Source organism: Sus scrofa, chromosome 14 (assembly GCF_000003025.6).
Source record: "Sus scrofa isolate TJ Tabasco breed Duroc chromosome 14, Sscrofa11.1, whole genome shotgun sequence".
Taxonomy (NCBI): Eukaryota; Metazoa; Chordata; class Mammalia; order Artiodactyla; family Suidae; genus Sus; species Sus scrofa.
Window position 1 is genome coordinate 60,883,875 of NC_010456.5, and position 22,085 is coordinate 60,905,959.

Sequence of the window (22,085 nt, forward strand, 5' to 3'; positions counted from 1 at the left end):
AGTAATTAACTAACACTGACTAGGTGATCTGTCTTGGATGGACAATCCTGTTCATGATGCCAATTGTATTAACTGCCTCCTAGTCTACTGGTGGCAGGATTCCTACCCTGGGGTAATGGAACAGCTGAACACTTAACACCTTACCCTGGACAGATGAAATCTACTTAAGTTTACTAGTCAGACATACTCACAGACCAGGAGAGGACACCATATGCCATTCAGGGCCACAGAGGTAATGCACTTGGAGACAGAGAAAACAACTAGGGGTTGTGGGAAGTGGCTCTGTAATATCAAGAGAGTGCAGGCACCCCTGTTTTCTGTGAGAGAATGTGAATGGCTTTTTTGAATAATTCTGTGGGCTGGTAGGGAAGTGAAATTTGCTACTCAGGTGAAAATGCAAGAATTACACATATACCTGATCCCCTTGATAAGGAAGGACTATTTGACCACAGGACCTTATCTGTGGGCAAAGAATGTGGAGGGAAACCTGCAGTTAGGCCATTAGAGGCCCTCTTAACTTTAGATGTGAAGAGAGTCTATTATACTGAGCCTTAATTTCGGCCCACAGTTGCGTAATTTAAAGTAATTTAATGACTATTAAAAAATCCCAAATGTTTGTTAGTGGTGATTAAAGTTGCTGTGAAAAAAACACATGACTGACAAACAAAAACCTTAGTATAGAAAGATCTTACAATGAGAGGTGAGGAATTTAAGTAATTCCAAAAAAGACAACAAAGCTTAGAATAGCAGAAAGCTGTAAGTGAAAATAAGTTTTAGTGGTTATCAATACATGATTTCTAAACATGCATTCCCCAAACACCCCCCCGTCATGGGAAAATTAGTACTGAATGACATGAGCTTTTAATTTTGTAAATATATAAGAAAACATCCTCACAGACTCATCTATACTGCTATATGCAGCAGGGTTGTTTATTTATTTAATACACTTCATTTTTTCAAGTAGTTTTAGGGTTACAGAAAAAATGAGCAGAAAGCAGAGTTCCTATATACCCCTTCACCTCTACCTCCCTCCACAGTTTCACCTATTATTAATACCTTACGTTAGTGTGGTACATTTGTTACAATTGATGAGTCATTACTGATACATTTTCACTAAAGTCTTCAGTTTACAATAGGGTTGACCCTTTGTGTTTTACATTTTGTAGGTTTTGATAAATAAATAATGACATGTAACCACCACTACAGTATCCTACAGGATTGTTTTACTGTCCTAAAAATTCTCTGTAGTCCACTTATTCATCCATCCCTCCCTTGCCCTTGTACCCCTGGCAACCACTGATTTTTTTTTTTTTACTAGCTCCAAAATTTTGCCTTTATCAGAATGCATTACAGTTGTAATTATACAGTAAAAGCCTTTTCAGATTGACTCCTCTCACTTAGCAATATGCATCCTTAGATCTTATTCTTCTGTGCCTTTTTGTTACTTGACAGCTCATTTCTTTTTATCACCCACCTGACCATCATATCCTGTGACTTTTGCTGTAATTGCTCAATAGTGTCAGGTTTTTTGATGTTGATTCTCTGTGGAATTTTCTCATAGACAATCATGCTATCTGTGAACAAAAACAGTTTATCTCCTCCTTCCAAATCTGTGTACATTTTTTATCCCTTACTTGTCTTAACTGCATTAGCTAGGACTTCCTGAAGGATGCTGAAAAGGTGTGACAGGAGGGGACCTCCTTGCTTTGTTCCTTATCTTACTGAGAAAGTATCTAGTTTCTCACCATTATGTTAGCTATAGGATTTTGATAGATGTTCTTTACCAAGTTAAGGAAGTTCCCTGTATTCCTAGCTTACTGACTATTTTTAAAAATCATGAATGGGTTTTAAAATTTTCTGAAATGCTTTTTCTGCCTCTATTAATATGATCATACGGTATTTCTCCTTTAGCCTGTTGATATGACAGGTTACATTAATTGATTATTAAATGTTGAATCAATCTTGAATACCTGGATAAATCCCATTTGATCATGGTATACAATTTTTATACATTGATGGATTCTATTTGCAAACATTTTGTTGAGAATTTCTGTATCTATATTCATGAAACATTGATCCGTTGTTTTCTTTTCTTGTAATGTCTTTGACTGCTTTTGCTACTAAGATAATGCTGGCTTCACCAACTAAATTAGGAAGTAAGATATTGTAGAGAACTGATATCACTTATTCCTTAATTTGGTAGAATTCACCACTGGAAACTTCTGGGCCTGATATTTTCTGATTTGGAAGATTAAAAATTGACTCAATTAAATAGATATACACCCATTCAGATTTATCCTTCTATCGAGTTTTGGCAGTTTTTGTCTTTCAAGGAATTGGACATTTCATATAGGTTATTAAATTTGTGGGAAGAGAGCTATCCATAATATTCCTTTATATCCTTTTGATGCCCAAGGGATTGGTAGTTATGGCTCTCTTTCATTCCTGATGTTAGCAATTTGTCTTTTTCTTAGTTACCATGGCTAGAGATTTATCAATTTTATTGATCTTCTCAAAGAATCAGCTTTTGGTTTTATTTATTTTCTCTACTGGTTTCCTTTTTCAATTTCACTGATTTCCACCCTAAATCTCATTATTCTTTTGATTTTCATACTTTGGACTCAATTTGTTCTTCTCTTTCTGGTTTCCTAAAATGGAAGCTTAGACTATGTGCATAATCTAAAATTACTGGATTGTATAACCTTAGGTTATTAGCTTAACCCAATTATTTATGTAATCTGATCATGTAATTTAGTATATCACTTGCACTGACAATAAAAAAACTGCTCTAGTTCTACTCTGGCCTTGCTCCAGCCTCAATCCTCCTTCTCAGAGTCAAAAGTCATTAAGAGCCTAGATTCCTCTCTAGGTATATCAGACCCCTGAATTTACAGTTCACTTTGCAGACTGTAAATTTAGTCTTAAGCTTCTTTTCTAGACCCTATCTTTGAGGGCAACTGCTTATAGAGGGTTTGGATAAAATTTAGGTTGAAGGCTAGAGTACTTACATGTGTATACTCAAGGCACGTCATGGTTTGAGATGAATCATGGTTGAAAAGAGACAAGCGGCAACAGGAGTAGGGTCTAGGTATGCCTATACACAGAATACATTTTTATTGAACATTTTGATTTGTAAATTTTGAAAAGTTATACATTAGCTCTGTGGGCTTCCTTTTAAGCTGATGCTCCAGGCCCTACACACATGGGAGATGTGTCTGATGTTGTAACAAATGCTAAACTCAGACTATTTCCTATTCACAATTTTATTAAATTCTGTTTTGTGTAGGAAACATATATAGTTTATATAAGATATATACATAAGTCTGTGAAGTTAAAGGATACTTCACAAGTGTTCAATGTTGTCCTAATTATTCAATTTATCTCTGCTTCTAAAAAGCTTCATACTCAAATGGTTGCAAGGATTAGAATGGCAGAAAGGCTATGACTATTAACAGAAGGGAACTTCCATAGTGAAATCTGGATTCCATTGTAATCTTCACATAATACAGATTCCATATTCCTTTCTGATACTGCAACCTGAGTTGAAGGTTACTCAAACATACAAATCATAAATTTTCATAGAAATACATATAAAAACTCACAGAGTACAAAGAAATCTGAATAAGTTCTGTATCTGACTTAGTAGCAGAGTACCATCAACTTCTTGTACTTTAGAATGTTAGAGTTATGTAACGTTATTATTAGAAGAAGCTTCATAAAGGGCACAGAATTCTATGCACTATTATTGCAAATTTTTGAGAATCTATTTTTTCATTTTACTTTTTTTTGTTTTTAAAGCTTTACATTGCACAATTTACATCTTTAAATCACAATTTGTTACATTTCCTAAAAATAACTATGCCATCAAAATATGGCATATCAAAAATGTGGCATCTACTGTTATATATATGTAATATAACATCAGAAAAAAAATCTAATGTTGTATTACTTCTAAATAAAATCTTAAAGCTACATGTCTCAAACGGACAGATTTCTCCCCAACAAAAATTCTGACATAACCTAGCTTGTATTTTTGCTAAAATTTTTATGAAGTTAAAAAAAGAGAAAAAAAAATCTATGAGGTTTTATGCCACTATGAGTTACATGATATTCAATGGAATGTTACTTCTCAATAACACTGTCCTATACTTGTTGCAGTCTGGGGATTTGCCCCATATCACTTTCAAGTAAAATAAGGCCAGGTTGTAGATGAAAGTTACTGAACATTCAGGACGTCAATGGAGCTTTCTCCATAGATGAATTCTCTGAAGCAGAGTAGTTGCTGAATTGTGGCTCAACATTCCTAATATTCACTTCAATCATAATATTTTTCTCCTGTGTGAGTTCTCTGATGTACAATGAGGTTTGACTTCTGAGAAAGGTTTTTCCACATACATTACATTCATAGGGCTTCTCCCCTGTGTGTGATCTCTGATGTTTAGCAAGGTCTGATTTACGGTAAAAAACTTTCCCGCATTCATTACATTGACAAGATTTCTCTCCTGTGTGAGCTCTGTGATGCACTGTGAGGGATGACTTGTGACTGAAAGATTTCCCACATTCATTACATTCATAGGGTTTTTCCCCTGTGTGTTTTCTCTGATGCAAAGTAAGTCCTGACTTCACACAAAAAGACTTTCCGCATTCATTACATTTATAGGGTTTTTCTTCTGTATGTGTTCTCTGGTGCACAATTAGAGCTGACTTATGGCAGAAAGCCTTTCCACATTCACTACACTCATAGGGTTTCTCCCCTATATGAATTCTCTGGTGCTGAGTGAGCTGTGACTTCTGGCAGAAGGTTTTCCCACATTCGCTACACTCATAGGGTTTCTCCCCTGTATGTGTTCTATTATGTTTAGTTAGGTATGATTTATTATAAAAGATTTTCCCACATTCGTGACATTCATAGGGCTTCTCCCCTGTATGGGTTCTATAATGTTGGGACAGAGTTGACTTATGGCTGAAAAATTTCCCACATTCAGAGCATGCAAAGGGTTTCTCCCCTGTGTGAGTTCTCTGATGTACAGTGAGGTCAGACTTCAAGCAGAAGGTTTTCCCACATTCATAACACTCATAAGGTTTCAACCCTGTATGAATTATCTGATGCCTGGTGAGTACTGACTTGTGGTAAAAAGTTTTCCCACATGCATTACATTCATAGGGTTTATCCCCTATGTGAGTTCTCTGATGCTGTGTAAGATGTGACTTCTGACAAAAAGATTTCCCACACTCAGGACATTCAAAGGGTTTCTCACCTGTATGAGTTCTCTGATGTACTGTTAGGTGCGAATTCATACAGAAGGATTTCCCACATTCATAACATTCATAGGGTTTCAGTCCTGTGTGTGTTCTCTGGTGTTTAGTGAGGTCTGACTTCTGGTAAAAAGTCTTCCCACATGCATTACAATGATAGGGTTTCTCCCCTGTATGTGTTCTCTGGTGTAATGTGAGGGCTGACTTGTGGCTGAAGGCTTTCCCACATTCATTGCATTCATACGGTTTCTCCCCTGTGTGTGATCTTTGATGTTTGGTAAGGTTGGATTTCTCCCAGAAAGTTTTTCCACATTCATTACACTGAAAGCGTTTCTCTCCTGTATGTATCCTCTGATGTCGAGTGAGGTGTGACTTCTCCCAAAAAGCTTTCCCGCATTCATTACATTCAAAGTGTTTCTCTCCTTTGTGAGTTTTCTGAAGTTGTGAGAGGTACAACTTCCTCCTGAAATTATTACCACTTTCATTATATTCATAATGTTTCATATGTGTGCCATGATGTTTTAAAAGGGTAGACTTCACACGTAAGGATTTCCCACAATCACTAAAATCATAGTGATTTTCCTTTGAGGGAGCTGTCTGATGGAACAAGAAGGGTGAGTTATCATGGAACATTTGTCCATATTCATCATATTCACAGTCATTCCCTTCAGGGATCTCTCTCTTGTATGTATCAAATACTGCCTTTTCAAGGAAGGTTTCTCGGTATATATTATATTCAAAATTTTGCTCTGAAGTTTGAATCTTCTGAAGTTGAATAAGATCCTTGTTATGACTGACATTTTTCCCATTTTGAAAACGTTCACTTTTCTCTTTGATTTTCTCATGTTTAATACTAAGTAGCAATTTTCCACAGGGAAATTCATTGATCTTTTTTCCCAAATAGTTTTTCTTATTGATAACAAATTCTGAAAGACAGTTGAAGCTCATTTCACATGAGTCACACTGACAGAGTATTTTTCTGTTAGGAAATGAATCTGTGTCCAAATTCAATGGTTTTCCTATTACGTTACCTTGTTCTTCAGTTAGCATTTTGTTACTGATGAATACAACTTCCCACACATGTTTAGACTGGTTTTCTTGGCTCCTGTCTTTTATGTGATCATTTTTCCAGACTTCTAGAAACAAGAAAAATTAATTTTACCATATTAACACATTCCTTATGGAATGAGACCTATATACAAATGCCCTACATTGTAGCTTGGATTTCTGCCTAATCTCCAAGGATGAAAATAACTATAAACTATAGTTTCAGGTGGAAATACAAAAACAAAAGACAAAAAGTCTGGTATACTGGAAAAAAGGAGAGGAAACTATTATTAGAATACATATATTTTGTTTCTAATGTCTGTGGAATAATAGCAACTATTTAAATCTGAATTGCTCCATGTATCCTTCAAAAAAATAAAAGAAGCAATGTAAAGAGAGCAAATAAAATTACTGACAACAACCCATGACTTCAGCTTAACTAGGAAATACAGAATACTACTAACTTCGAATCACCATTAAGAAAATAAATATCACCTACAGAAAGAGTCAGCTGGAAACTGGTAAACACATATAAAAGAAGGGACAGAGAACTTAGAGATGATTAAACACAAATAAGATTACTCCCAGAAAAGAAAGTTCCACTGTGAGTGGGAAAATACTGAGATGATAATCTCAGTTCTGATAGATGAGAGCTCAGACTACTGGGAAACCCAAATGAAGGGACTGGTATGTGGAAACTAAAGAGACAAGGGCTGGGGAAATACAAAGTGATCCTAGAATAGGATTTGGATAACAAGGAACCTGGTACAGACTGAACTGTGTCCCCTCCCAAATTCATATATTGAAACCCTTATCTCCAATGTGGCTGTACTTGGAGATAGAGCCTATAAGGAGGTAATTAAGATTAAATGAGGTCATAAAAGTGGAACACTAATCCAATGAGAATGGTGTCCTTATCAGAAGAGGAAGGGACACCAGAGCTCGCTCACTTGCCATGTGCTCACAGAAAAAAGGCCATGTGAGGACACACTAAAAAGGTGTTGTCTTTCAACTGAGAAGAGAGGTCTCACCAGAAACCAACCCTGCTGGCACCTTCTTCTTAAACATCTACTCACCAAACTATGAGAAAATAAATTTCTGTTATGTAAGCCAACCAGTCCATGGTACTTGTTAGAACAGCCCAGGCAAATTAATAACCCAAATTACTCTGAAATTTTAATAAATAGAAATGAAAAAAAGACATGAAAGCAGAGAAAAGAACAACAAAAAAAGACTAAAAATAGAAGAAAATTGAATCAGAAAGTAAGTTCAGGATGAAAAAGGTGATCTAAAAAAAAAATAAATAAATATTAAAAATAGGGAGTTCCCATCGTGGCTCACTGGTTAAAGAATCTGACTAGGAACCATGAGGTTTTGGGTTTGATCCTTGGCCTTGCTCAGTGGGTTAAGGATCCGGTGTTGCTGTGAGCTGTAGTGTAGGTCGCAGATGCGGCTTGGATCCCACATTGCTGTGTCTCTGGTGTAGACTGGAGGCTACAACTCCAACTGGATCCCTAGCCTGTGAATCTCCATATGCCACAGGTGTGGCCCTGGAAAAAGACAAAAAAATTAAAAAAAATTTTTTAATTAAAAATAAAATCGTAAGTATGACAGTAATTTCTAACGAGAAAAAATAAAAAATAATGGAATAAATCTAAAATTAAAAACCATAATCTGAGAAAACTGTCTGAGAATAAAAGAAGACTTAATCCACATATTCAAAAGAACCACCATGATCCTGGAAAAAATGACCTGAAAGAGTCCTAGGACATCTCTTAATAAAGCTACTAAGATGAAGAAAAGTCCTCTGGACAAAAAGGCTGCCTCAACAAACAAAAATGTAGGTTTGGCAATGGACTTTGTCACCAATTCACGAAAGCAAAGCTCAGTGGAATAATATTTTCAAGAAAAGAAAATGGAAGTCAAGCATTTTTATTCTCTACTTATTATCCTTTAAGTATCAAGGCTCTGGAAAAAAGTAAACCAGTTTAGGTATTCACAAAATTAAGTAATACTGTAATCAAACTTCAACTACAATTTGACAGGAAACACTGGCAGAAAAACTGAACAATGAATACATTTAATTGTAGATCTAAAACAAAAATAAATTTGAAAATAAGGAAACAAAAATAATACATAAATGTTATTTGCTCTGGAGAAGCAGAAATAACGTAATTTAAAAACTATAGGAAACAGGAGAGAAAAAAACAGAAAATAAGAATAAGCTCAGAAATAGCCACATAAATACAGACTCTAAAGCATATCACTGAGAGCTTAAAAATCACATAGAGGTTAAGCAAGGAAAACGGCAACAAATGCCATTATTAGTATAAAAGTAACTACTAGAACAAAGTCAGAACTTCCTAATTGGCTCCCTCCAAATAGAACAAAGAAACAAGACCAAATAGAAGAATTCAGTACATGTGAATTACTCATTAAATATAGGACATAACTTAGACCAAACATGAGTCATATCAAAAAATATGAATCAGCTTATTAATTCACCAATTAAAACAAAATTAATTCCAAATTGAGTTGCAGACAAAACCTAAATCTATGCTGCACAGGTAAAACACATTTAGGAAAAAGTAACACAAAAAGGCTAAAAACAAGGGGATGAATAATATTATTCCAGACAAAGGATAACAAGAATGAAACAGAGGTGCAATCCTGATATCAGGAAGGACAAAGAAACACTTTACAAAGCTAACATCCACACGTCTGAGTGAAGAAAAAAGTTGAGAGTATCTACAGACCAAATGACCTTCATGCAACAGAGTTCAAGAAGCAAGGGAAAACAGAAAAACACTAGTAAGAAAAGTATTTCAAGTAGTTCTTGCTGTGGTTCAGCAGGTTAAGGACCCAGCAGGTTTGAGGATGCAGATTTGATCACTGACCTCATTCACTGGGTCAAGGATCTGGCATTGCAGCAAGCTGCAGTGGAAATCACAGATGCAGCTTGGACCTGGTGTTTCTGTGGCTGTGGTGTAAGCCGGCAGCTGCAGCTTTGATTCAACCCCTAGCCTTGGAACTTCCATATGCTGCAGCTGTTTGTTTTAAAAATATAATTGACCTACAACACAATGTTATTTCCTGTTACACAACCTAGTGATTTCAATATTTTTATAAATTTCAAACTGATCATGAAGGTAAATCTAGTATGTCACCAAAGATATTACAGAATTATTGACTATATTCCCTAAAATGTAATTTCATAACTGTTACTCATTTATTCTGCAACTGGAAGTTTGTGTATCTTGATCTTCTCCACCTATTTCTATCCTCCTCCTCCTTCCTTCCCCTCTGACAAACACCTTTTTGTTTCCATATGTATCCATTTCTGTTTGTTTCATTTGTTCATTTGCTGTTTTTTTAGATTCCACATATAGATAAAATTATACAATATTTCTTTCTCTGATTTATTTCACTAGGCATAATGCCCTCTAGGTCCATCCATGTTGCCATAAATAGTAAGATTTCATTATTTATGGGGAACTAATATTCATGTGTATATGTATATACATCTTTATCCATTAAGTAGGCATATCTTGGCTACTATAATGATACAATAAACACAGGGGTGCACATATCTTTTCAAATTAGTGTTTTCATTTTCTTTGGATAAATTTTCAGAAGTGGAATTGCTGGATCATATGGTAGTTTTATTTTTAATGTTTTGAGGAATTTCCAAACTTTTCCACAGCAACTACACTGATTTACAATCCCACCAGTAGGGCTTAAGGATTCCCTTTTCTCTATACTCTCATCAACACTCGTTATTTGTTGTCTTTCTGGTAACAGTTATTCTGATGGGTATGAGGTAATATCTTGGAGTTTTGATTTGCATTTCCCTGATGTTTTATGATGTTGAGCATCTTACCATGTGCCTGTTGGCCATCTGTATGTCTTCTTTGGAAAAAATGTCTGTTCAGTCCTTTGCCCATTTTTAATTGAGTTGTTTGATGTCAAGTTGCATGAATTCTTTGTGCATTTTGGGTACTAACTCCTTGTGAAATATACGCTTATCAAATATCTTCTCCCATTCAGAACTGACCTTTTCTTTTCGTTGATAGTTATCCTCACTGTGCAAAAAGCATTTTAGTTTTATGTAGTTCCATTTATTTATTTTTGTTTTTGTTTCTCTTGCCTCAGGAGACATATCCAAAAAAAAAAATTGAAGACCATGGTCAAAGAGAGTACTGTTTATGTTTTTTTCTAGAAGTTCTGTTTCTAGGTTTTACATTTAGGTCTTTAATCCAAGTTGAATTTATTTTTGTACATGGTGTGAAAGCAGGGGCAAGTTTGATTCTTTTGAATGTAGCTTTCCAGTTTTTTCAAGACCATTTATCAATGAAGCTGTCTTTTCCTTGTGTATTCTTGCCTACTTTGTCAGACTACTGACCATACAAATGTGGGTTCACTTCTGAGCTCTCTATTCTGTTCCACTGATATATGTTCAGGTTTTTGTGCCAGTATCATACTGTTTTGATTCCTGTAACTTAGTAGTATAGTTTGAAATCTGGGGGAATATCTTCAGCTTTTTTTTTTTTTAATCAAAAAACTCAAAGGAGGAAAAAAAAGTACCTTGAGACAAATAAAAATGTAAATACAATATACCAAAACTTCCAGATGCAGTGAAAGCAGCTTTAAGGGGAAATTTTTAATGATAATGCTAACATCAAGAAACAAGAAAACTCTCAAATAAACAACCTAACTATACAACTCCAGTAACTAGAAAAAGAGGGAGCAAAGAAGTTCAATTTAGAAGAGGAAATAGCAAAGCCTAGAGCAGATATAAATGAAAGAGGGACTAAAAATGCAATAGAAAGAAAAAACAGTGAAACTAAGAGCTAGTTCTTTGAAAAATAAAACTGAAAAACCTTAGCTAGACTCATGGAGAGAACAAGAAGACTCAATAACAATTGGAGAAGAAGACGTTATACTGACACCACAGAAATACGAAGGATAGGAGACTACTATGAACAATTACACCACAATAAACTTCACAACTAGAAGAAATAAATTCCTAGAAATATATAACCTACCAACAGGGAGAAATTTGAAATCTTAAGAGGTCAATTACTAATAAGGGATCTGAATCCATAATCAAAAAAACTCAAAAAACAAAAGCCTAGAACCAGAGAGCTTCACTGGTGAATTCTGATAAACATTTTAAAAAATATTTATTACTAATTCTTCTCCAACTCTTCCAAAAATTAATAGGAAGGGACATTTCCAAATTCATTTTAGAAGGCCAGCATTACCTTGTTACCAAAACTTGACAATGACATGAGAAGAAAAGAAAGTTACAAGCTAATATCCCTGATGAATATAGACACAAAAATCCTGAACAAAAGACTAGCAACCCAAATTCAACAATCCATTAAAGGCACCATCCACCACGAAGTGGGATTTATTCCAGGAATGGAAAGATAGTTCAACATTTGGAAATTAACCAATGTGATTCATCACATTGGCAAACTATAAAAAAAAAATGATCATCTCAATAGATGCAAAAAAAGCATTTGACAAAGTTCAACTTCCATTTGTGACAAAAACTCTCAATAAAGTAGATATTGAGGGAACATACCTCAACATAATACAGGCCATATATGACAAGACAATTACTAAAATCATATTCAGTGGTAAAAAGCTGATTTTCCTGTAAGATCAGGAACAAGACAAAGATGTCCATTCTTGACACTTCTATTCAACATAGTTGGAAGTCTTAGAGGACTAAGGTAAGAAAATAAAAATAATCAGGAAGGAAGAAGTAAAAATGTTACTGTGTACAGATAACATATTACACATAGAAAATACGGAGTTCCCAGTGTGGCATAGAGGAAATGAATCCGACTAGGAAATATGAGGTTGCAGGTTCGATCCCTGGCCTCACTCAGTGGGTTAAGGATCTCATGTTGCTATGGCTGTGGTGTAGGCTGGCAGCTGTAGCTCTGATTGGACCCCTAGCATGGGAACCTCCATATGCCATGGGTGCGGCCCTAAAAAGCAAAAAAAAAAAAAAAAAAGAAAGAAAATACTAAAGACTTATATCAAAAAACTTAAGGGAACTAGGACCAGACAGCTTCACCAGTACTGAATTCTAATAAACATTTTAAAAAGAATTATTACCAATTCTTCTTAAACTCTTCCAAAAAATTTAATAAGAAAGGACACTTCCAAATTCATTTTCCACAAATTCATTTACCAAAACTTGACAATGCCATGAGAAGAAAAATTTACAGAATAAACAAATTAAGTAAAGTTGGAAGATACATAATATACAAAAATCTTTTGGGTAGCTATACATTAATAACAAACTATCAGAAAAAGAAAGTAAGAAAACAATCCCATTTAAAACTGCATCAAAAAGAAAAAATTACCTAAAAGTAAAATTTTACCAGAGGTAAAAAACTTGCATATTGAGAACTATAAAACACTGATAAAAGAAAATGAAGAAGACACAAATAAATGGGAAGTTGTTCCATGATTATGGATTGAGGGAATTAATATTGTTAATATGTCCATATGACTGAAAGTAATCTACAGAGTCAAAGCAATGTGTATCAAAATTCCAATGGCATTTTTCACACAAGTAGAAAAACAATCCTAAATTTTTTTTTTTTTTCTTTTCTAGGGCCGCACCCGTGGCATATGGAGGTTCCCAGGCTAGGGGTCTAATCAGAGCTGTGGCCACAGCCTACGCCAGAGCCACAGCAACGTGGGCTCCAAGCCACGTCTGCAACCTACACCACAGCTCACAGCAACGCCGGATCCTCAACCCACTGAGCAAGGCCAGGGATCGAACCCACCACTTCATGGTTCCTAGTCGGATTCATTAACCACTGCGCCACGATGGGAACTCCAAACAATCCTAAAATTTGTATGGAACCACGAAAGACTCCAAATAGCTAAAGCAATCTTGAGAAAAAAGAACAAAGCTAGAAGTATCACACATCCTGATTTCCAACTGTATTAGGAAGCTACAATAATCAAACAGTATGGTTCTGGCATAAATAACAGACACATAGATCAATGAAATAGTACAAAGAGTCCAAAACAAACCCACATATACATAGTCAATTAATTTAAGACAAAGGATCCAAAGAGCTCTCTTGTAACACAGCAAGGTTAAGGATCTGGCATTGTCACTGCAGCAGCTTGGGTTGCTGTTGTGGCACAGCTTTGATCCACAGCCCAGGAACTTCCATGTTGCAGGTGCAGCCAAAAAAAAAAAAAAAAAAAAAAGGGACAAAGGATCCAAAAATATAAAATAGGGAAAGGATAGTTTCTTCAATAAATGGTGTTGGGAGTTCCCATTGTGGCTTGGCAGGTTGAGAACCTGACACAGTGTCCCTGAGGATGCAGGTTTGATCCCTGGCCTCACACAGTGGGTTAAGAATCCTGCATTTCAGTGTAGTGGCGAAGGCTGCAACTGCAGCTCTAATTCAACGCCTAGCCTGGGAACCTCCATATGCCACAGGTGCAGCCCTAAAAAAGACAAAAATAAAAATAAATAAGTAAATAAATAGTGTTGGGAAAACTGGATAGCCACAAGCAAAACAGTGAAACCAGACCACTATCTCACACCATCCACAAAAACTAACTCAAAATGGATTTAAAATAGGAACATAAAACCTAAAACCATAAAACTCCTGGAAGAAAATATAGGCAGTAAGCTCCTTGACAGTCTTGGCAATGATTTTTTTGGATTTGGAACTAAAAGCAAAGACAGTAGCAAAATAACCAAAAGCAAAAACAACAAAAGCAAAATAAATACACGGGACTACATCAGACTTTAAAGCTTTAGAATATCAAAGGAAATCATCTACAAAATGAAAAAGCAACCTAATGTATTTGAGAAAATATTTACCATTATATATCTGACAAAGGGTTAAAATCTAAAATATATAAAGAACTCATACAACTCCAGAGCAAAAAAAAAATAAAAAAAAATCTGATTTAAAAATGAGCAGAGGAGGAGTTCCCCTCGTGGCTCTGTGGAAAGGAATCTGTCTAGCATCCATGAGGATTCAGGTTTGATCCCTGGCCTCACCCAGTGAGTTATTGTGAGCTGTGGTGTAGGTCAGAGATGTGGCTTGGAGCCTGCGTTGCTATGGCTGTGATGTAGGCTGGCAGCTACAGCTCTGATTCTACCCCTAGCCTGGGAGCCTCCATATGCCATGGTACGGCCCTAAAAAGACAAAAAAATTAAAAAAAAAAAATGAGCAGAGGATATGAATAGACATTTTTCCAAAGAAGACACACAATGGCCAAAAGGTACCTGAAAACATCACTAATAATCAGGGAAATACAAATAAAAACTCTTTTTTATTAAAATATAACTTTATAAATTTAAGGTATATGACAGGTTAACTTGACACATAAATAAATTTACTATGACTGCCATTATAGCAATAATGAGCACCACTATCATACTTCATAATTATAATTTCTTCTTAGTAGATGGAATAATTAAGTTCTAGTCTCTTGGCAAATTTGATGATTGTAATATTGGTGCCCATATTGTTGCCTATATTCATTACACTGTCCATTAGATCTCTAGGGCTTATTTACTACTCAATACAAGTTCGTACACTTAAATAGCATGTCTTATTTTCTTATCTTCAATCTTCTGGTAATCGCCATGTTACTCTCTTGTTCTATTTGGTTTTTTTGGCCAAGACTGCAGTATGCAGAAGTTCCTGGGCCAGGGATCAAACCATGCCACAGCAGCAGCCCGGTCTGCTGCAGTGACAACACTGGATCCTTAACCTACGTATTACCTTGTTCTTAAGAGTTTGGCATTTTTAGACTCTACACATTTAGTCACGTGTCTTTCTCTGACTTATCTCACTTACCATAAGGTGCTCAAGGCCCATCCATACTGTTGCAAATCACAGGATGTCATCCTTTGTTGTGGCTAAATAATATTCTGCTGTGTGTGTGTGTGTGTGTGTGTGTGTGTGTGTGTGTGTGTGTGTGTATGTGTGTACAAACATACAGAGATCATGTCTTTTTTATCCATTCATCTGCTGATGCGCACTTAGGCTGTTTCTGTATCTTGGCTATTGTGAATAATGACGCAATAAAAATGGAAGTGCAATATGTTGTTTTCATTCTTGGGGTGTAAATACCCAGGAGAATTGCTGGATCATATAATTCCATTTCTAAGTTTTTGCAGACCTCCAAGCTGTTTTCCATAGCATCTGAACCAATTTACATCTTAATCAATGGTGTACAAGGGTTCCCTTTTCTCAACAACTTGGCCAACACATGTTATCTCTTGTTTTCTTGATGATAGCTGTCTCTCTGGTATGATGTGATATCTTATTGTGGTTCTGATTTGTATTTCCCTGATGACTAGTGATGCTGAGCATCTTTTCACATACATGTGGCAATTAACACTACTTCTATAAATTCACTGACACATTTTTTTCACTACTATACCCTCAGCTCTTAGAGTACAGCATATACTCAAAAAATACTTGGGTCAAAGTATTTTTGTATGAAAGAATGGCTAATAATAGGGGGAATGCAGAGCAATGGAGGTAGTAAGGTAGGCAACTGAAATTGCTTGAGGATCATAGAGTAACCAAGCAAAACAACAGCAAAGATGAGGTGGACAAAAACCAGACTACTGACAAGTGTAAGATTGATAAATATTCAAAAAGTGAATCAAAAGGAAAACTTTTTTTTTTTTTTTTTGTCTTTGTATTTTTAGGGCCACACTCGTGGCATATGGAGGTTCCCAAGCTAGGGGGCCAATCGGAGCTACAGCTGCCGGCCTACGCCAGAGCCAGAGCAATGCCAGATCTGAGCCATGTCTGCCACCCACACCACAGCTCATGACAATGCTGGATCCTTAACCCACTGAGCAAGGCCAGAGATCAAACCTACAACCTCATTGTTCCTAGTCGGATTCGTTTCTGCTGAGCCACGATGGGAATTCCAAAAGGAAAACATTTTTAAGAGTGGTATTTGGAAGTTTGATTCAAAAATCAGTATTTTAAGACACTTCTAATATTAGGACCTCGAAAGTGATATTTTCAAAGCTGTCAATCTCTAGACTAACCACAGGAAAATAATAAATTCCCTGTTCTTTTATTCAGTACATATTAACTCACCTGGGGAGCTCTGGCTTGGGAATTCATCCTCCAATATCCATGGCTCCTCTCCCTGCTCAAGCCTGAAGATCATCTCTGGTTTGGTAATACAATACCCTGTCAAAGTGAAATAATTTAGGACTTGGACGATGTAGCCTAGATTTCAGGGCCTCTGGAAGAGAAGGAAGCTTCTACAGCTGCTCAATGAAGGTGTCACTGAATATTTTATTGGAGCAGTAAATACAAGTGTCTTCCTGGGGCCCAAAAGTAACCAATAAACACTGACTCCTGAATTCCAATGTTAAATAATCATTAAACTCTACGGAGTGTCCATTTGTTTCTTTTTCTTTTTCTTTTTTTTTTGTTTGTTTTTTGTTTTTTGTTTTTCAGGGCCGCACGTGCAGCATATGGAAATTCACAGGTTAGGGTGGAATCGAATCTGCAGCGCTGGCCTACACCACAGTCACAGCAATGCAGTATCTGAGCCATGTCTGGGACCTACACCACAGTTCACTACAACACCAGATCTTTAACCCACTGAGCAAGGCCAGGGATCAAACCTGCATCCTCATGGATACTAGCAGGGTTCATTACCACTGAGCCACAACAGGAACTCCTCCATTTGTTTCTTAATTCAAATAATTTTAAAATGATATTTAGGATTACATAATAAACAGACCTTACCCACTGAGACAAGGTTACTGTAGTTCTCCAACATAACATCTCTATATAGGGATCTCTGAATTGGGTCCAGGTGCTGCCACTCCTCCTGGGTGAAGCCCACAGTCACATCCTTAAATGATACTGATCCCTGTAATTTCTGTTCAATCTGAAATATTCAGAATTAAGATGATGTAGAAAAAGGTGTATGGAAACAAATCCTTACATGATTACTGTTCACAAGTCACCAAATAGATTTGCACAATGTTTGTTTTGCTTTATACTCTGGGAGAAGAGAAATCATAGTAGAAATATTCTGCCTTGCATTAATTATTAATTATCAAGTCTCCACAATTTATCTAGAACTAGTCTAGTTCCTAAAAACATTAAAATTAATAAAAATCATGTTATTTTCAAGCATATAATATTAAGAACATGCAGCAATATGTTACAACCACTGTAGCTAAAGTATATACACAATAGATTAATGTTAAAGAGAAGAAAAACTACTATGATTTTGAGCTTCACTGAGGAAGAATAGCTGTTGGATAGAGTAATACTATATTCTTCATGAACACAGAGCCATGGCACAAGCAAAGGCAGAGGCCCTCTAACATCCTCAGAAAATTAGCAAAAAGGCAAACAGATGGGAGGAGTTGAGAACAGAGCCTGGTGCTGTGATAAGAGAAAGGACCATGGAGGTAATCAAGGAAAGGATTACAGAGTAACTTTAGACCAACAGACTCCAAAGTATGTCATAATTTCTGCCTTAAAGAATATTTGTGAACCCTACAGAAGTTTATAAATTACAGGAGTAAATTTGTAATACATTTATTATGAATTTTAATTTTATTCTTATTTAGACTTGAAGATGCAGAAAAAGCCTAATATTTTATAAGAATACATATTACGGGTTCTAATTCTTCAATTCAGAGGCAATAATTAGGATGTATAGAAAACGAGACAGGAAAGATTTTGGATATATTGTACTTGAAATGTCTGCAGAACATATAAGAGAAGATATTCAACTGGGTTGTTTTTGGTATCATCCAGAGTGTATGCCTCTACTTTAGGGATCACTATTGCAGAGAAAAAGGAGCCAAAGAAGAGATTCAAGGGATATACTGAAAGCATGTGATCAGGTTTTTATTTCAGAACAAATTCTCTTAAGAAAAAAGGAAAGGTAAAGGATAAAACAATACTACTCACATAAACTATTAAAGTATAAACTGGAATGCAAATAAGGCATCAATAAAAGGAGTTAGAGAGCAACAGAATGTGACCACCAATTTGCTGGCAGAAAGGGAATGTTTCCCCAGGGTAAATGTATGAAAAGCTGTAAATACACTAGAGACACAAAGTAAGCCAGGAACACTTGGAGAAATGCATTGGGCTCTGTATTTATGTCACCTGATTTATGACAAGGGTAACAAAAGTACGTGACAATTTCTACCTTAAAGAATATTTCTGAACATTTATCATTTCAATAAATGGTGCTAGTTTAATCATAGTGAGTATTTATTGCTATCCCAAGTGTATAAAGAAATCCATTTCAGATGGTATATAAGATCTAAATTTGAAAAAAAGTAAAAATTTTAGAAAATGCCATAGAAATACCTTTATGAGGACAGGCAAAAACTTTTTTTTTTTTTTGCCTTTTAGGCCTGCACCTAAGACATATGGAAGTTCCCAGGCTAGGGACTGAACGGAGCTATAGCCCCCGGCCTACACCACAGCTACAGCAATGCAGGACCCAAGCCTCATCTGCAACCTACACCATAGGCAACTCTGGATCCTTAACCCACTGAACTCGGCTTAGATCCCAGGTTGCTGGGGCTCTGGCATAGGCCTGTGTAGGCCAGCGTAGGCATAGGCTGGTGGCTACAGCTCCAATCAGATCCCTAGCCTAGGAACCTCCATATGCTGCTGGTGCAGCCCTAAAAACACAAAAGACAAAAAACAATAACAAAATAAAATATATATTTAGAACGGGAATATATAGCATTAAAAATAATAAAATTAAATATAGCATTAAAAGGAACAACATAAGAATCAATCTCAAATTATTGATGAATTGGGGGGAAATGTATACATTAAAATAATTTACAAATTTTTAAAAGCACCCAAAACAATACATAGTATTGTTCAGCTATCTACATTTTTTTTTTTGATGTACACACATGGATAAAATGATAATACTAGTAGAATGTGGAACTAAATTTGGAACTAAACTACAGGGCAGAATGAGGACGACTCCAGGAAAAAGCCAATGGAGGAGTAGTATCAGAAGTGGACAAAGGAGACTTTCCAGAGCAGACCAGTCAGTGGTTTATCGTTCTTCAAAGAAGGCAACTACAGAGAGTCACTGTGACCTTTACCTGGACAGATATGAGAAAGTGGAGGGGAAGAACCAAGACAGAATGCTTTGGGATGAAATCTGAATGAGAAACTCAAAAACATTTACCAGAGAATTTAACTTTGAACCACCTGCTATATGACTTGTATGCACAGCCTGGCTAAGATAAAATAGTTTTGTAATATGCATGTAGGCATGTAGGCCATTTATTCCTCTAAACATACTAGGTCTCATACCAGAATCAAATAAACTATTATAAAATTGACTATTTGAACCATCTCTTTTGCTCTCAGTATGGAACAGTTGGAGACACTCATTTCAGGGCTGTCCCCAGAAAGTTATTCACTATGTGTCCCTATGTTAATACCAAAATTTCTGCCATGGTTATTGAAAATATCAAAAACATAGCCACAGGTCAACTCAGAACTCTAACATCATGATCAGTATACAGCTATAACCCATGATCAGTATATAGCTAATGGCCCTGCTATTGATTTGTTACTTTATATTTTCTATGAAGTTTGACTTTATTACTCATTTCCCATCTTAACAAATGGACTCTTAGAAAAATCTCACAAAGTCCACTGTAAAATGAAGGAATGAATAAACACTTACCTGGGATTTACTCATTTTCTGCTGTTCTTGGAAAAATATAGAAAACTCAGACAATATACTGGGTTAAAGGAAGAGTGGGTCATCAAATATTTGGCTTGCCTGGCAGCTCCTGAATTCTCCTGCTCTATTAAGCAGAGCACACTCACTGGATAAGGATATATGTCAATCGCCCTCTGACCTTCAGAAGAGACAGGGAAAAAGACGGTGAAAGACCACCTATCTAATATGACTCTAATATAATCTCGTAGCTCTTGGGTAAAAGTTTTCACTGGGTGAATTAAGTATTTGCTTTCTAAAGATTTTTTTTTTAACAGTTTAAATCTCCCTTGATGTTCACAAAAATTTTTAAATGACGAAATTGGTTAAAACAAGTAACAAGACACATAATAAACTCTTCACCAAAACTACTGTAAAAAATACTCAGGACTAAGCTGTTTATCCATTTCCCTACTAATGTTACTAAATCTTCGGTTAGCGACTCCACAGAAAGCTATAAAAAGCAGGGCTTCAGGGGAGATCCATGTTTTAATTTATCTCTATTGCTATTTCTCAAACTTTTCATAATTCTATTAAATGAAACAAAAAAGGGTAATTCTTGAAGAACCTCCCTGAATGCAAGGGCAAGTAGGATAGAGTAATAACATGTATCAAGATGAAGTGATGGACATGGTTGGAGAGCAGTTCGGAGTCCAAAAACGATAAATGGAGAACCAAAGGAATTGAGCCTGTGTACAGAGCAAGAGATAACTGAATCAGCCCTGGCTGCGGCTCTTTTTTCCAGACCACACGCCCCACAGCCACCCTCCACTCCCGCAGCACCGCCCCCTTGCCACTGGCTCGGGACACCCGTCCCGCAGCACCGCCCCCTTGCCACTGGCTCAGGACACCCGTCACGCATGCGCGTTATGCCCTCCTCTCGCTCTCTCAAAACCAGGCCCTCTCAGACAGCCGCGCCAACTCGCGCTGGGGCTAGTCACGTGGGAACTTGGGCCACTTTTCCACACGGAGACGCCACCTTCCCGCTGCCCTAGGGCTCCGCACAGCTCCTCCCCACTAGCGCAAACCGACTTCCTCCCTCTTGCCCCCAAACCTGGGCCGTGCGGGCCGTTGTCCAACCTCCCCCGCTCACCTGCCGCTTTCTCGTCCTGCAGCACTGGCCTCAGAAGAGTGCATAGACTCGGCCGCCCCGGAACCGCTTCCCACGCATCGCTTGAGGAAAACAGAAGTGAAAGGCGGAGGCACACAGAAGCAAAGGGCGGGCTTAGGCATGCGCAGATGACCCCACGCCGGGTCGGACTGTCAATGCTAAACCTTGGGAGCTGTTGACGTGGAGTCCCAGCGACCAGCAATTTGGGTTCGGGATTGGCTGACAGTGCTTCCTCACTTAGCAGCGGGGACGTTGGGTGTCTGAGGTAGTTCCCTAAGCAGGTAGAGCAGAATTTATGGATTATAGCTGAGTTCAGTCTGCAACCAGTGTGCGCATTTAGACAAAGTCAAGGGAAGGGGACGTGCCTGTCCATTTCACTTTTTTGAATACTGGAAATAGATCCTGTTAATACAATGAAAGAATAATATCTGATATCATCAGCGATTCTCTCAGGAATAAAAAGTGGACAGTGGGGCTGGGGGCAGACAAAAAAAGCTAGTTCACTAAAATTTTGACAGTAATAAATTAAAATAGAAAAATCGCCAAGTACACACAATCCAAAAGAAAATAATGTCATTTATGTACACGTTCTTTCATTTGTGACATTAAAATTTCTTAAGTAGGGAGTTCCTTTGTGGTGCAGCAGGTTAAGGTCACTGCAGCAGCTTGGGTCACTGCTGTGGCGAAGGCTGGATCCCTGGCCTGAAAAATTAAAGGGGTGTGGCCCCCCAAATTACTTGAATAAAGGGAGATATACCCTTTCATAGACAGATTCAATATTTTGACAAAGTTCCTCAACAATTTTTTGTATGTACTTATTGCTGAAGTATCAGCTGCCTCTACACTGATGGCAGATAGAAACATGGAGACTAGAGTTGGAGGAAACAACCAAAAAAGT

The 22,085-nt window shown here is 36.9% G+C and overlaps 1 protein-coding gene across 1 annotated transcript; it reads right to left on the reverse strand.

Moving 5' to 3' along the window:
* ZNF33B (zinc finger protein 33B) lies at window positions 900-21,314 on the reverse strand. Its single transcript, XM_013983243.2, is given in 8 exon segments — window positions 900-4,254; window positions 4,257-4,329; window positions 4,331-4,377; window positions 4,380-6,392; window positions 16,431-16,526; window positions 17,094-17,238; window positions 20,041-20,765; window positions 21,170-21,314. Coding segments are annotated over 7 exon segments (2,427 nt in total). The 5' UTR covers window positions 20,056-20,765; window positions 21,170-21,314; the 3' UTR covers window positions 900-4,216.